At 36.2% G+C, this 15491-nt stretch overlaps 3 protein-coding genes across 5 annotated transcripts; all 3 read left to right on the top strand.

The window, feature by feature from the left end:
* The first annotated feature begins 1802 nt into the window (after window positions 1–1802).
* Window positions 1803–5389, top strand: zgc:113625 (uncharacterized protein LOC553227 homolog). Of its 3 annotated transcripts, XM_057321406.1 has the most exons (4): window positions 1803–1924; window positions 2095–2106; window positions 2386–2409; window positions 2590–5389. In XM_057321406.1, exons 1-4 carry the CDS (start codon window positions 1879–1881, stop codon window positions 3351–3353), a joined length of 846 nt encoding a protein of 281 aa, XP_057177389.1. In that variant the 5' UTR covers window positions 1803–1878; the 3' UTR covers window positions 3354–5389. The 3 variants fall into 3 exon arrangements, with proteins under 3 accessions (XP_057177389.1, XP_057177390.1, XP_057177391.1); XM_057321407.1 differs by lacking the exon at window positions 2386–2409; XM_057321408.1 differs by lacking the exons at window positions 2095–2106; window positions 2386–2409 and having other exon boundaries at window positions 1805–1924.
* A 1340-nt stretch (window positions 5390–6729) lies between these two features.
* Window positions 6730–8187, top strand: LOC130546303 (GTPase IMAP family member 4-like). Its single transcript, XM_057321488.1, has 3 exons — window positions 6730–6835; window positions 6998–7024; window positions 7182–8187. The coding sequence occupies exons 1-3, from the start codon at window positions 6778–6780 to the stop codon at window positions 7922–7924; spliced, it is 828 nt and encodes a 275-aa protein (XP_057177471.1). The 5' UTR covers window positions 6730–6777; the 3' UTR covers window positions 7925–8187.
* Window positions 8188–10116: 1929 nt separating this feature from the next.
* LOC130546253 (GTPase IMAP family member 4-like) lies at window positions 10117–12238 on the top strand. Its single transcript, XM_057321421.1, has 2 exons — window positions 10117–10492; window positions 10677–12238. Exons 1-2 carry the CDS (start codon window positions 10429–10431, stop codon window positions 11435–11437), a joined length of 825 nt encoding a protein of 274 aa, XP_057177404.1. The 5' UTR covers window positions 10117–10428; the 3' UTR covers window positions 11438–12238.
* The last annotated feature ends 3253 nt before the right edge of the window (window positions 12239–15491 follow it).

Consider the following 15491-nt stretch of genomic DNA (forward strand, 5'->3'; position numbering starts at 1 on the left):
TGGTGTGTCAGCATTAATAAGTGACTTGTTAGCATATCAAGAATATAAAATGGAATATGTGGTAAATGCCAGGGAGCACAAAGTGATAAATCGTAACTAATACGCACTGCAGATTGCTTCGGATAAAACATCTTTAAAACAAATGACTGTCTCTTTAATAAGCGTCATAAAACATCATTCCGCACTGTTTCCCAAAAGTGCTGCAAGCAAGCAGATAAGAAACTATCACATGAAAGAATCATTATAACGTCATCATAAAACCAATGCAGATATGCTGGCATTTGACAGACTTATGATAATTATTTATAAGTTAAGGTTACTCAAAAAGGAGGTTCAGTATTTATAAACATTTCATTCAGTCTTTGTTGAAGCAAACTCTTGCTGTAAAACATTATTGCTCCGCCTCAGTTCTTTGTGTTTAATTTGCTAGAATGTTATATATTACAGGACATTAAGCTTATTCTGCGCCGATGTCTTCTTAGTGTTATATATTTAAACTCAGAGGTGTAAAGAGTACCTGAAAACCATACTTAAGTAAAAGTACAGATACCTTGCAGTGAAAATTACTCCATTACAAGTTACAAGTCACCCATTCCAAAACGACTTCAGTAAAAGCCTTAGAGTATCTTATTTTAACTGTACTTGAGTATTTTACTCATACTGAATGTAAGCACTAGTCCTCAACACTTAAGAGACATGTCAGTGAAAAACAAGAAACAGTTGATTCGCATTTATTTTCTTAAATCATAATAACACTGAACACCTCAAAATTGCAACAAATCATGGTCGACACCGTAACCTACGTCTATTACAAACACCCAAGTCTCATTTAAGCTCAAGTGCTTATAAGTAAACCAAAATCCTTCAAAAAGGTCTCTTCAATATAACGGATTAATAAATAATGTTAAGTAAAATTAAAAAGTCAAAGCCTTTTTGCACTGGACATACTGGTTTTGGCCTCATAGCCAGCTGCAGTCATGTCCTCATTTTACATATAAACCGCCAGCGATTGACAACTACCTGATACTGCACTCGTATTCACATAAAGAAGCCATGTTGACCAGTTTTAGTAAATTAGGGCAAAATCCACAAGATTATAGTACCTTCAATGCCCTGTAAATGGCAATATTAATTCTTCTGTAGCAAAAATAAACTGCTGCAAAAAAAGATGTGTAATTGCATTAGTCATTACAAATGTAGGGGAGTAAAGAGTACATACTGTATACTTGTTCAAAAATGTAGTCAAGTAAAGAGTAAAAGTTGCTAATATCTTTAATACTCAGTACAACTACAAAGTAGCCAAAAAGATACTTAAGTACAGTAACTAATTACATTTACTCCAATACTTTACACCACTGTTTAAACTAAACTCAATTATAAAAGCAACTCAACCTAAAAACTGAACCCAACACAACGCAACGTGTGATTACCTCAACAGCTTGTAAATCTATTGTGTGTGGTACATGGGATTATTTGTAAACTTTTTAATAACTAATTAGTTTTTACCATGTGGAATTGTTCATAGAAAATAAGAGATTAAGAGAACAGGTCAAAAGGAAAATTGTGAAACGAACGCATTTGATAGTCTTGTTAAAGAATATTCATAATCTTTATTTGTAATTTAATTGTGAAGAAAATATTATAGATCACTCCACAGTTTCAGTGAAAGATTACATGAGAGATTTCCTGTTAGTGTTGTTACAAGAAACACTTCTGATTATGTTTGTCTGCCCTTGTGCTCAAGTGAAAGTAATACCGGTTTAGTACATATGCAGTAAATATGGCAGGGGTGTGGATTATACGCACACGAATACTGGTTCAATAAAGCAGTCATCTAGGTGGAATAATACAGTTGAGGTGACGTGTGGGGAAGATAGAATGTCGAAGTGTCTAAAGTGTCTGTGTCCCTGCTGTTTTTCATCAGGTAAGTTTACTGACGCTTTTAAGGTTTCAACTAAAACAGTTGTTGCAATTGTGTGTGTGTGTCTTTGTGTTTGTGTGTGTCTTTAGCAAAGACAAATGGTAAATTGATTTATTGTCTTAGAAGTTTCTGTTGAGAAAAAAGTTGTTTTTTGTGTTGTTTTTGTTTTTCAGCAAAGAAACAAGGTGAGTTTGCTGATTGTTTTCCAACTACAACATTCTGTGAAATAAAACATTACAAGTTAAAACAATCAGTTCATTTTAGTATGATTTACTTGTGAATATTTCAATTAAAATTCTGCTGTTTAGATGCACTTGCAAAAACCTGGTTAAAGCTCGGCTTTGTTCAGTAATACATTCTGTAATTCAGAAAAAATGTATTATGTTCATATTTATTTTTAAACAAAATTTTTGTATGATTCACTCGTAAATGTTCATTTTCAAATTTTGCTTTCTATCATACAGCGGACATTCCTTTATCACAGAGAAGTATGATGAATGATTGCTTTCACGCTTTCTGATCAACTAAAATCTCATGGCTTAATTCAATTTTACATTCTGTGAAATAAAACGTTAAATGTTAATACATGATTTTTAAACTGTAGTTTAAAAATTCAAAATTTAAAAATTCAAATAAAATGTCAAATACTGCTGTGTTTGATACTGTAGAAACACCGCTTCGCATTGTTATGATTGGAAAAACTGGAGTGGGAAAAAGTGCGGTTGGAAACACCATTCTTGGAAAAGAAATTTTTAAATCAGCCCCTTCTGCAAACTCTGTTACTAGTGAATGCAGAAAAGAAAAGGCACATGACCAAAGAGACATTTATGTGATAGACACGCCTGGAGTTCTGGACACCAATACCAGTTCAAGAGAACACATCAAAAGAGAAATCGTGAGATGCATTCAGGTGTCAGCTCCAGGTCCTCACGCGTTTCTGCTGGTGATACAAGTCGGCCGTTTCACAACTGAGGAGAAAAATTCTGTGCGAGCCCTACAAGAGATCTTTGGAGAAGAAGCTTCTAAATACATGATAGTGGTCTTCACTCATGGAGATGCGCTCAGAGGTCAGTCAATAAAAGACTATGTGAGAAGTGGTCACGACGACCTCCGTAGAGTCATCCAGAGCTGTGGGAGTAGATATGTTGTTTTTGACAACACTGACGTGAGAAATCGATCTCAGGTGAAAATATTACTAGAGAAAATAGATGAGATGGTGGCAGCCAATGGAGGAGGATGCTTTACTCAGGAAATGTACGAAGAAGCTGAAGAACTCATTCAACAACAGAAGATGGAGAGAGAGATGGCCGAGCTTCTGGAGTATGAATTTAGCTTTCTTGAGGACCTTAATAAAAGAATCGCTCTTTTCCACCAAGCATTGCTTGGGGACATTTACCAAAATTCTGTGTTTGATGATCAGATGTCATCATAATTTTTTGTTACGTTTAAAATTCATCATGTGGAAAAAGCACATCTTTCGGACTAGAGATCAGGGCCCGTATTCATGAAAAATCTTCGTTCAAGGAGTCGCTTCGAGCGACGAAAATCTAAGAAAATTCTTAGAAATGTAGGCGTTCCCCTTTAAAATGACAGAAAAGATCCTAGTAAAGAAAAAAGTCATTCATAAAGCATCTTAACCCTTAAAAGAGCTCTCAAGGTCTTAAATTGTTAGGAGTAGCGAGGAGGACCTTTTTACGAGGCTTAAGAGTTTCTTTAGCAGCAGAAAAAATGGACAAAACACATTAGATTAAAGTGATCAAATGAAGAATTACAGCACCTTCAGAACATTATTGTGTTGCTGTTCATTTCCTATCAAATAAGTTTAGTATTAACAGCATGGTAAGTAAAAATAAAGAATATACATAAATATATACAGTATATATACTGTATACACACACACACACGCACACACACACACACACACACACACACACACACACACACGCACACACACACACACTGTGTGGTAAAAGAGGAAAAATTACACCTTTCATTTGAAACACTTTAATCTTTATAAAAAACTATTTTTTTCTCCTTGGTCAACCAACCAATCACAGTCTTCAAAAGATGTGTAATACATAGCAACGGGGTCAGCCCCGCCTCCTCACTAAGATAAAAGTTTTTGTCTTTTTCTGGCTCAAAGTTTCTCTCAGATTGGTCCTGAATCACTTTTAAGCGAAGACTCCTACGTAGAAGCTTTTAAACTAAATTAAGAGCTTTCTGAGAGGATTCTAAGAAGCTTTAAGAATACGGGCCCAGATCCATATCCACGAGGAACTGTGACTGTTTTGGGATCAATGTCTTTGGGAATAAAGAAAATATGATAAGATGGGCTTGGGTAACTTTGTGTAAATGTCAAATGGCAGCGATTCCCAAACTTTCTCACTTGAGGACCAAACTGTCTCAATACCCACCAAAGCTTTGAAATGGAAATATGGGGAATAAATTATTTGTTCTCTTTTAGTAAAGATTAGCATTTCATTTTACTTTTCATTGTTTGAATGAAATATACATTTTATTTCAATACCAAAATACTATGTGGTAAGATATCAGAACCATTGTCATTGCCTGTTATTAATAGCAATAGTCCGGTAAATCTCTGTCAGTTGTGTACAAAATAGGTCTTGGTCACACATGAAATGATTTTACTCTAAACTCTGCATTGTGAACTGAAGTAAACATCAATTGCTTGTGATGTTTCATCATTTCTAAGTCACCTGCTGAATCAATCAAACTGCTAAATAAATGTAGGTGAAACATCTTATTTTAATTGTAACATTATTTAGAGAATTACTTTCAATTCAAAGCATTTGACTTTAAAGAGTTGTGCATCCACGATCTCATTACTATCAGCTACCGTCATGTACATGTAGCCTATGTAAATGAGAATGACCTTTGTCGTCTTCCTGTTTCTCCAGTTAAAGTATGGTCTCATTTTGTTTAATTACAGTGAACACTTTACACAACCACCTTGACTGTGCCATTTGTTTCGATCGTAGCGTTTAAAACTAACTCTACATTTTAAAGCTCCCTTTACACGACTAGTTGAAACACACCTGAATGCAAACTCTATGGAGCAGCATGTAAAGGTAAATGAATTTGAAGGTAAAGAACATGAATGAACCACCTCTTAAAATAGTTATGAATCCCCACCAGATTCCGTTGCAACGTGTCTGTGCCGATAGCCCTGTGGTTAGTGCCCCGACATATAGTGCCAGAGCACAACACAATGAGACTAATAAAAAGAGAATAGCTTGATAATTACAAACAACTCCACCTCAAACACATTATGAAATAAATCATTTTATGTGCTGGTCACAAACATTCAAAGCACAAATTTCAGTCAGTTCTGTCATGTCACATGAGGTATCAGTCTTTGGTATTAGTGTATTTTTACGACTGAGTAGTACATGAGCTTATTATCAGCCTGAACGGTGCATCCCTAATATAAATGTGAATGAAACAATAAACGTTGGCTGCAGATGATAACTTGTGTTGTTCTGATTTATATTTGGGGGTTTGGGATGGGATCAGGAAAGAACCAAAGACAGACTTTGTCACCTGAAGCTTAACCACACCACACGTCAGAGCAATGCTCGAAAGGCCATCGGCTCTGACATGAGTATTTTATACACAGTTCTAAAGATCTAAGTTGATATCAAGTTACTCACAATATAAATGTCAGGAACGGGGAGGGAAGAACCCAATTGGAGGCAGCGGAACATGAAATAACAGACTTTATTAACTACAAACAAAAACCCACAATGGGAGTAAAACAAGAGCATAACTAACATATAAACTAGAAACAAAGACTTCCCACAAGGGGGCAAAAAAACAAGAAAACAAGACTAATACACACAACAGCAGGACATGAGGCAAGGAAATCCAAATGGGCAAGGTACACCGCAAACTGGAAGAAAACACGAATAAAGCACAACGCAGCAGCCCAAGACAGAAAACACCAGGGCATAAAATAGGGAACCAAATCAAGAGGGGAACAGGTGCAGGGCATGAAATACTTAACAATCAATAATGAGGAAACGAGAGGGCGGGGCCAAGAGACGAGACCGGAGAGCACATGGCAAGCCAAAACAAACAATGCCATGTCTCTCTCACACACAACACATGGGTCTGTCATGATCCTGCCACCAGACTAAGAAAAACATGATCAAAAGAGGCAGAATCATGACAATAAACGTGAAAAAGCAATCATTTATTTGTTACTTTTTTCTCCTTTGCAATCACAGTCATTTATCTCACTGTAAATGTTCAAAGTGTGTAATTTAACTATAAATAGCATTTTCTTTCATTGTCATTGAATTTAAACGTACACTTGCAGAAAGATGGTACAATGGTACCCTTTAAAAAGGCTAATCCCTTTTGTGCCATTACGGGTACCAATGTGTTCCTTTGATCTATTAACATGTGCTCATTAGGTGCAAAAGTATACTTTTTTTGACATCTTTAGTATTGTTTTCTGAGAGTGTGAAGAGAATGATGCAAATTCTAAGGGGGTGAAGGGAAAGATAAGACACTATGATCAGGGCTTGGTTTCCCGAAACCTTCATATCACTACATCATTCTTCAGAATATATCGATACCACTCTTAAGGTATAACGTAGCGTTAAGAAGGTTTCAGGAAACCCAGCCCAGAATGTTGAAATTCCAGTTTGTTCACTCAAAATGGTAGAAGAAAGACTTCCGTTTATGTAAGGTATGATGCTACAAATGAAAGTAAAAGGTTTGTAGATTTTCCCAAAATAAAGCAGGGGCGTGGATGACACGCACGCGATGGCACAATAATGCAGTCAGACTACAAATTCTGTAGCAGTTGAGGCAAACGCTTGGAAGGAACAATGTGTACGTGTCTGAGGTGTCTTTTCCCTTGCTGTTTTTCTTCAGCCGAAGAACATGGTGCGTTCACTGATTGTTTTACGACAACCTGGTTAAAACTTGGCTTTGTTCAGTAATACATGTAGTTCAGTAAAAACGTTCTTATTTATTTTTAAACAAGAATCTAGTATGATTCACTTGTAAATGTTCATTTTACTACTAATGTTGCTTTGTTTCATGCAGCGGACATTCCTTTATCAAGGAGAAGAAGTAAGTGAAATGATTGCTTTCAAGGTTTTTAAGGTCTGAAATCTCATGGCTTAACTCACTTTTTCATTCTGTGAAATAAAGTGTTTTAAGCTAAATCACTTTGTTTTTACAAAAAAATTTAAAATATTTAAATTGTGCTGCATGTTTGATACTGTAGAAACACCGCTTCGCATTGTTATGATTGGAAAAACTGGCGTTGGAAAAAGTGCGGTTGGAAACACCATTCTTGGTAGAAACGCTTTCAAATCAATCCCTTCTGCAAACTCTGTTACTCATTTAAGCAAAAAAAAAAAGGTTTACGACCAAAGAGACATTTATGTGATAGACACGCCTGGAGTTCTGGACACCAATACCAGTTCAAGAGAACACATCAAAAGAGAAATCGTGAGATGCATTCAGGTGTCAGCTCCAGGTCCTCACGCGTTTCTGCTGGTGATACGAATTGGTCGTTTCACAGACGAGGAGAAAAATTCTGTGCGAGCCCTACAAGAGATCTTTGGAGAAGAAGCTTCTAAATACATGATAGTGGTCTTCACTCATGGAGATGCGCTCAGAGGTCAGTCAATAAAAGACTATGTGAGAAGAGGTCACGACGACCTCCGTAGAGTCATCCAGAGCTGTGGGAGTAGATATGTTGTTTTTGACAACACTGACGTGAGAAATCGATCTCAGGTGAAAATATTACTAGAGAAAATAGATGAGATGGTGGCAGCCAATGGAGGAGGATGCTTTACTCAGGAAATGTACGAAGAAGCTGAAGAACTCATTCAACAACAGAAGATGGAGAGAGAGATGGCCGAGCTTCTGGAGTATCGATTTAGATTTACTGAGATCCTGGAGAGTAAAATCCTTGTGTTCCAACAAATACTGATTGGACAGATTTACCATTTTCCATCGTGAAATGTACATGTTTATACATTTGGAGTTGTGCAAGCTGCTCAGATATACATCGCAATTGTGCCTCCATGATAAATATTTTGTCTCTTTTCTTTCATAATGTAAATATAAAATGTTTCAAATCATTGTACTCTTGCCTCAACATTGTGAAGTGAAATTTATTGTTGACTGAATAATTGTAAGTGAAACATTGTATTTTCATCTTAACATTTAAAAACGGTTGTTTTCATTAAAAAGCACTTTACTCTGAAACAGTTGCTTTCATTGTTATTCTCATTGTTATCAGCCTTTCACACGGGTGGATGAGTGTTATGTTCCTCTTCTGTCTTTGTAGGGATTTGTCTGATCTAGATTCATTGTGTCGTATACACAAATGAAATTAATCATATTAAAGGGGTCATATGACACGGCTAAATAAAGCAATAAGCCCCGCGAAGCAGTGGGTTACAGTGCATTTTATAACAGCTAAGGGCGTTGTGGCACGACGCGAAGCGGAGTCATTAAAACCCCGTAGCTGTTATAAAAAGCACTGTAACCCACTGCTTCGCAGGGCTTATTGCTTTTATAAAACGATTATTCCATATGCTTAGCAAGGTTTCATAAAATAAAGTAAATAAAATGATATTTAGGCTATGTGGTGCGGTCAGCCGTTATATATTGAGGTATTTTATAACGGCTTAGAACTCCGCTCAGCCAATCAGAATCAAGGACCAGAACTGACCGCTTTATAAACTAATATTATCGTTTGTTGTAGATGTAACACAATGTGTAAACAGGATTTAAGGTTGATAAACGCTGTATTTTCCACACACCGTGCATGTTTGTATCTCCTCTTTGCTCCGCCTCTCTGAAACACGCTGATTTTTGACAAAGCTCATGGCTCTGAAAAGCGAGGTGTGCTGTGATTGGCCAGTTCACCAGTGCGTAGTGATTGGTGGAATACTGCAAGCGTGTGAGGGAAATGTAACGCCTCTGACCATATTTGGAACATCAGGCTCCTCTTCAGTTGTACTGTCAGGAATTTTACATGTCTAATACATGCACGGGCAACTATAACACACCAAAGACACAGAAAAACACGTGTTCACGCCATATGACCCCTTTAAAAACAAACTGGATATTTTAATTTTGCAATGTGTTTAATGTAGAAGTCATAACAGCACACGACGTTTGTGTTAAGGCAGTGGTCGCCAACCCGTCGATCGCGATCGACTGGTCGATCTTTGAGACGTTACTTGTCGATCCCCGAAAGTAGGCTAATACGAAAATGGAGAGACAAATATATTGTGCCTGATCAATGTCCAGTTTTGCAAGCGCATCTCTCTTTCTCTTCATTCAGTGGTTGTATGTTTTTAAGTTCTGCATTAATCTTTTCACGGCTGTATAAATAATGATTCCCTGGCCTGCGTGAGTTTTTAATGCGACCGTTATCATTAATCACATTTCATTGTGATGCGCGACTGCGCGTGATCGCTCTTCAGTGTTTCTAATGTCGGTGGTCAGTGATCAAACGCAAAATGACTCGCACATGCACTGGCGTAACTGTCATTTGGAGGTCACTATACTGTTGCGGTGCATTACGCTTAAAAACAGTTTATTCATATGACATAAAAATGTCACTTGTTCGTTGGCGTTTTTGTGCTTTTACACTGGATGCGCAAGCAAGCGCCGCGGTTTCATACTGTCCGCGTATCTGGAGTCGCGGCTCTCTGTCATCAGCGAATGTAACTTACGAGTGTGAGCAAAGGGATATGGTGAGAAAGCGACGCATTTTAATGTTGAGTTTGTCTGAAAGACAACATCAGTCTATTCACAAAGTTGTAATAGTGAATGATCCGCGGGTCTGTCAGTGATGGTAAAGTGCACCAGTACTATCTCATGCGGGAGATGACATCTGCTGATATCCTATTTATGTTTTCAATTAGCCTAATATGATAGCCCATTACATACTACTACCTTTAGCTATTTTATGAAACAGATACTTAGGGCAACATCATGTTGACCCCGGGACAACATTTCAATCAACCGATCAGATTTCAGAAATAAGTTTAAAGTTTATTTTAAGTTTAATCTTCCAGCCAGGATTAGGTGCTTCTAGACCATTGTTTTACACTTAATATTTCCCTCAGATTTTAGGGGTAAGGTTTGGTGTGGGTTTAGGTTTTGTTTATAAAAATGTTGCCCTTACATCAACCACTTGGCAAAATCAGGTCGAGCAATGCATAATATTCTGATCGTTTCGATTAATTTTCTAATTGAATTTTTAACGGAAAGACCTGTGAGAGGACTGATGACTTTGCTTCAGTCTTAGATTTAATGTATGATCAGGATGTTGGATTTCCAGTCAGTCTAGAAATCTGATTGTACATGCGTATATGCAAGTGAAAGTAAAAGCTTGTGTGCAAACAGAGCAGGGTGTGGATCATTCAAACACACAAATGCTGGTACAATAATGCAGTCAGACTAAAATTCAGTAGCAGTTGAGGTGAACGGCTGGTGAAGGAACAATGTGTCTAACAAAGTGTCTTGATTTTTTCAACCGTTGTTGTTCAGTGAAAAGAGCCGGCCAAAGTAAGTTGAATGATTCCTCTCAATGTTTTGGAAAAACTAAAAGATCGTGGCTTAATTCAGTATTACCTTCTATGACTCTGTAAAAATTTATCAAATGTTATGTTTATAAGCATTAGTTTTGAACAATAGTGGAATGTTATTGTGAATGTTTAGTTTTCAAATACTGCTGTGTTTGATACTGTAGAAACACCGCTTCGCATTGTTATGATTGGAAAAACTGGCGTTGGAAAAAGTGCGGTTGGAAACACCATTCTTGGTAGAAACGCTTTTACATCAGAAGCTTCTGCAAACTCTGTTACTAATAAAAGCAAAAAAAAAAAGGAAAAAGACCAAAGAGACATTTATGTGATAGACACGCCTGGAGTTCTGGACACCAATACCAGTTCAAGAGAACACATCAAAAGAGAAATCGTGAGATGCATTCAGGTGTCAGCTCCAGGTCCTCACGCGTTTCTGCTGGTGATACAAGTCGGCCGTTTCACAACTGAGGAGAAAAATTCTGTGCGAGCCCTACAAGAGATCTTTGGAGAAGAAGCTTCTAAATACATGATAGTGGTCTTCACTCATGGAGATGCGCTCAGAGGTCAGTCAATAAAAGACTATGTGAGAAGTGGTCACGACGACCTCCGTAGAGTCATCCAGAGCTGTGGGAGTAGATATGTTGTTTTTGACAACACTGACGTGAGAAATCGATCTCAGGTGAAAATATTACTAGAGAAAATAGATGAGATGGTGGCAGCCAATGGAGGAGGATGCTTTACTCAGGAAATGTACGAAGAAGCTGAAGAACTCATTCAACAACAGAATCTTGTGAGAGAGATGGCCGAGCTTCTGGAGTATGAATTTAGCTTTCTTGATTTTCTGGATGATAGAATCCCTATGTTCCAACAAATATTGCTTGGGAATAATCAGCAAAATTTTGGGTTTGACGATCGAGGTTTATAAATATCATAAACGACAGTGTTGTGACATGTTTGGCATCTAGCCCCATATTTTCTTATTTTCACATTGCGGTGTTTGTTCTGGAAAATGTGTTAAGACATTGCTATAGTAATAAAAAAAATATTTTTCACTTATTGTTCTCTACACTATAAAAACAACTAGTAAGGTTTACTTCATTTTCTTTTTGAGTTATTTGTGCAAGTTTCTTAAAATTTACTTAAAAAGACTGTGTGCAGAACTTATATGCACGTCCTATAGTTGTTTTTACCAGTGGAGTTATGTGGTTTGGTCCCTTCATTCTTTTCAATTGATTATTTTACACTTCCTGGTACTAAGATTTTTTCGCTCTTTTAATTCCTTTCATCAACATGCTTTGTCTTAACACATTCTCACTCAAGTTTGGTAGTTTCATTTTAACATGATTAATGTTATCAAACATACAGTATTACAAAAAGCCTTTTGAGGTTGTAAAATAAAGGTCCTTTTGTTTGTAAAGGCACAGTTTCACTTTTTTAAAGACTTTACCTTGACTGTGGATCATGGGATATATCTACACTACAAGTTTTGCGTGGTTGCATTTAATGACATTTGATTTACGCAAAAATATTGAAATATGTTTCATTAATCCAGTCAATGCAGGCTCTGGACTCTGAACATATGTATTCTTTTGAGATAATGGTTTTATCTGTTAAAAAGCTGTGTTCTGTAAATGCTCTGTGATAAAAAATAAAATGATGTTTTACTGTGTAAAGAAGTGCACTGGAGATATTGTTGCAAAATAAAATCTTGTCATGCAAAGCACATTCACTGCACAATGATCATTATCACAGATAAAACGTATAGCAAAACAACTGGTGCATGTATTTTTATGAAGTCTTATCATTAAAGAAGTGCTCCTATAAAAGTCTCCCTATAAACATTACTTCTTAAAACTTCTTATTTTTGCTTTTAAAGCAAAGTTTATAAGTAGCCTAAACCATAATCTTTATAAATGAGCCTTTATATTTCCTTCTATTAGCTTAACAGTTTAGAGCGTAGGCTAATAAAATTATTAAGTTAATAAATGCCTTAGCTAGACAACATACAATTTTGCCGTTTAAATACAGAACAGCTTCTTAAAAATATTATTGTAGTGCATTAGCCTACACTTCTCCCATGGTTGCACTTAGTTAATTAAGTTAATTGTTAATTAATTAAGATTTTGTGAACATTTTAGAACAAGTTTACATTATATGCTGTGCTTTTTTGTTGAAAACATTATGCAATGTGTAAAGTAGCCTACAAAACAAACGTATTTATGAACTAAACTAGAAAAAAAGGCAGGAAAAGAAAATGAAGCAGAATACAGCAATGAACATACAGAATGTCTGTAGCGTACAGTTGGCGTTTGGTTTTGTTATTAATGTTCAAATTACTACCTGCTCCGCAATTATTTGACTAACCAATAACTGTCTATGTCATGTGTCAAAAAAACAGGCTTGTTTTTCATTCTCTCCTTTGCTTACTCCAGCTTTAATCCTCCAATAGCATGGCCTTGTAAACTTACGTTTAACGTGTTAACAAAATGTTATATGCTCTCCTACTTGTAAGTCACTTTGGATAAAAGCGTCTGCCAAATGAATAAATGTAATGTACTTCAAAAGTTTCTGTTAAGAAAAAATAGCATTTCCATAAGCAGAAGGTTCGAGTCCTTTCACTAAAGGCCTTCCCTAATTATTGCTTCTATAACCAAAAGCAAACTAATGCTAGACTCTTCTGTTCTTGGTATGAAATAGAATTCGCAGTAAAACGCGCTCATTTCAGCAAAGACCACGACGCGTTCCTATAAAGTGCAGATTAATCAAAACATTTATTATATTCACAACTGGCCTGAACTTCATAAAATCAGATAGCACCTGCACTTAAAAACAACACAACATCTGTGTTTTGCCAAGGCAGGGATAACAATCTGCTTTACCTTCTCTTGAGCTGCTCTCTGCGGGAAAATGGAGAGCTTCTCTTCCAGGTCAATGCGATTTGTTTTAAGTAATATAATATATGTATATATAATATAATAAGAGTATAATATTGTGGCTTTTAAATATGTTTAATGCGAGTCGTGGTACATGAGCATAATTTCACACGTTCATTTCATTAAACACATCTCTGAAGCGCTCGTTGTGCCGCGCTGTTAAACAGCACCTGATCCTGTCAGCAGGTGGCACTGTTTCAACAGACGTCATTTATTCTCTTAAAATCCACGTGAACCGGACGTTGCGATCGTTTTTACTTCCATATTCTGACACATTTCCGAGTGAAAAGGAAGTTCAAAGGAGAAAATTGTGGGCGTGGCTTGCGTTTTTCACTTGCAATTGATTGGATGTGTAAAAACAGCTGTTGCATTGATTTTTAAATGAAACTGGCAGCAGACTGACAGCTGAAGGGGAGGAGTTAACGGATGCTCCGCCCAAGCCGTCTAATTTACGTCATTTGAGGTGGATAGTCATTTCAGGGCGGAAGTGCATTTTCAGATTTTAACTGAAGATTATGAGGGCACATGAATTTTAAAAAGAAAATGACCCACATTGATAAGCTATTTACTATAAACGCTGCAATATTTCATGAAAAATAAGAATTGTCATTTCTAATTTCACTGGGACTTTAACAAACGAAATTAACAATTTAGCCTATTCTACATTCCAATAATAAGCTTACTGTTCTCAACGTACCTTAGCAGTTTTGTAGTTTTTGTGCAAACTTTAATCAATACAGTGTAGTCTTTTGTCATGGAGTAAAGTGGGATACTTTACATTTTTACATTACATTTACTTTTATCCAAAGCGATTTACATTGCATCATACTATACCTTTGTACCCCAGTATGCGCAATCCCTGAGATCTGACCTTGACATTGCTAGTGCCAACCACTGAGCTACAGGAAAGCAAATTTTCCTTTTTAATGTGCACATGAATGTACTGTCTGAACAAGGTTGTTTAACTGGCTCTTGGTAATGAACCATTTTATATAAACAGATGATTTGCAGATTATATTTTCTAAATATATGAAGAGTTTGGTTCCAAAATGAGATAACTGTAATGTTTTTAAAAATGTTCAAAAATCATGTTTTTTTATTGTGCATTCCAATTAATATCAATCAAACTGCAGTTGGTTTGTTTTGATTTAAGCCATAAAAACTAAAAAGATACAGCTAACTAACACAACAAAACACAATAAAAACATGATAGCATAATAAAAAACATGATTTATCTCATTTTGGAACCAAACTCTTCATATATACAGTACGTGTATTAAATATTAGGTAAATAATGTGAAATACAGTGATAAAACCTTGCCATGAAATGTAGGGCAACATTTGTCTATAACTGTGAAATATAAAAGCATTTAACTGAAATGTATGACAATAAGGATGATGTTAAGAGAAGTCTCTTTACAGAGTACTGGACTTTTCCAGGTTTAAAAAGCTAAGCCTATATACTTCAAACTACAAACAAAATAATCCGCCAGTGGGTTAAGAAGAATTTATATTAGGTTCTTAAGAAAAAAGTAAAACTAAATTCAAGTTTATTTTTTACCCCATTGAGAGATGTTTTTGCTTGTTTGAAATAGAAACCTAATTCTTATATTTTCTTTCATAAAGCAAGACTAAATATCTGAGATCGTTGTCACTGTCAAGTTAATTTAGATTTTAGAAGTTTTAGATATTTGTACTAGAAAATAAGACATAAAATGCTTAGTAATGCTTAGCAACGCCCCTGGTCCTGTTTACCAAACATACTGAGCGGGTTTAATGCAGAAGAACGTGCTAAAATCCCCACTAAACTCGACAACAATCATTACACACATTGTGTGCGCTCTCTTATCAAGCTCTTATAGTTCTCATAAGGAAGAAACTCAGAAAAACATTTCTTAGAAGGTAGAAACTCAAAATAACCAGTGACACTTTCATTTTCATAGTCTCACATTTATGAGCAGAAACTCTGAAGCACTAAAGCAAGAATGTAGACGTGTAGGACCACATTCTCTGACCTTTATTCCTCACTGTCTTCAAAAGACAAGA

The sequence above is a fragment of the Triplophysa rosa genome, linkage group LG22, assembly GCF_024868665.1.
Source record: "Triplophysa rosa linkage group LG22, Trosa_1v2, whole genome shotgun sequence".
NCBI lineage: Eukaryota > Metazoa > Chordata > Actinopteri > Cypriniformes > Nemacheilidae > Triplophysa > Triplophysa rosa.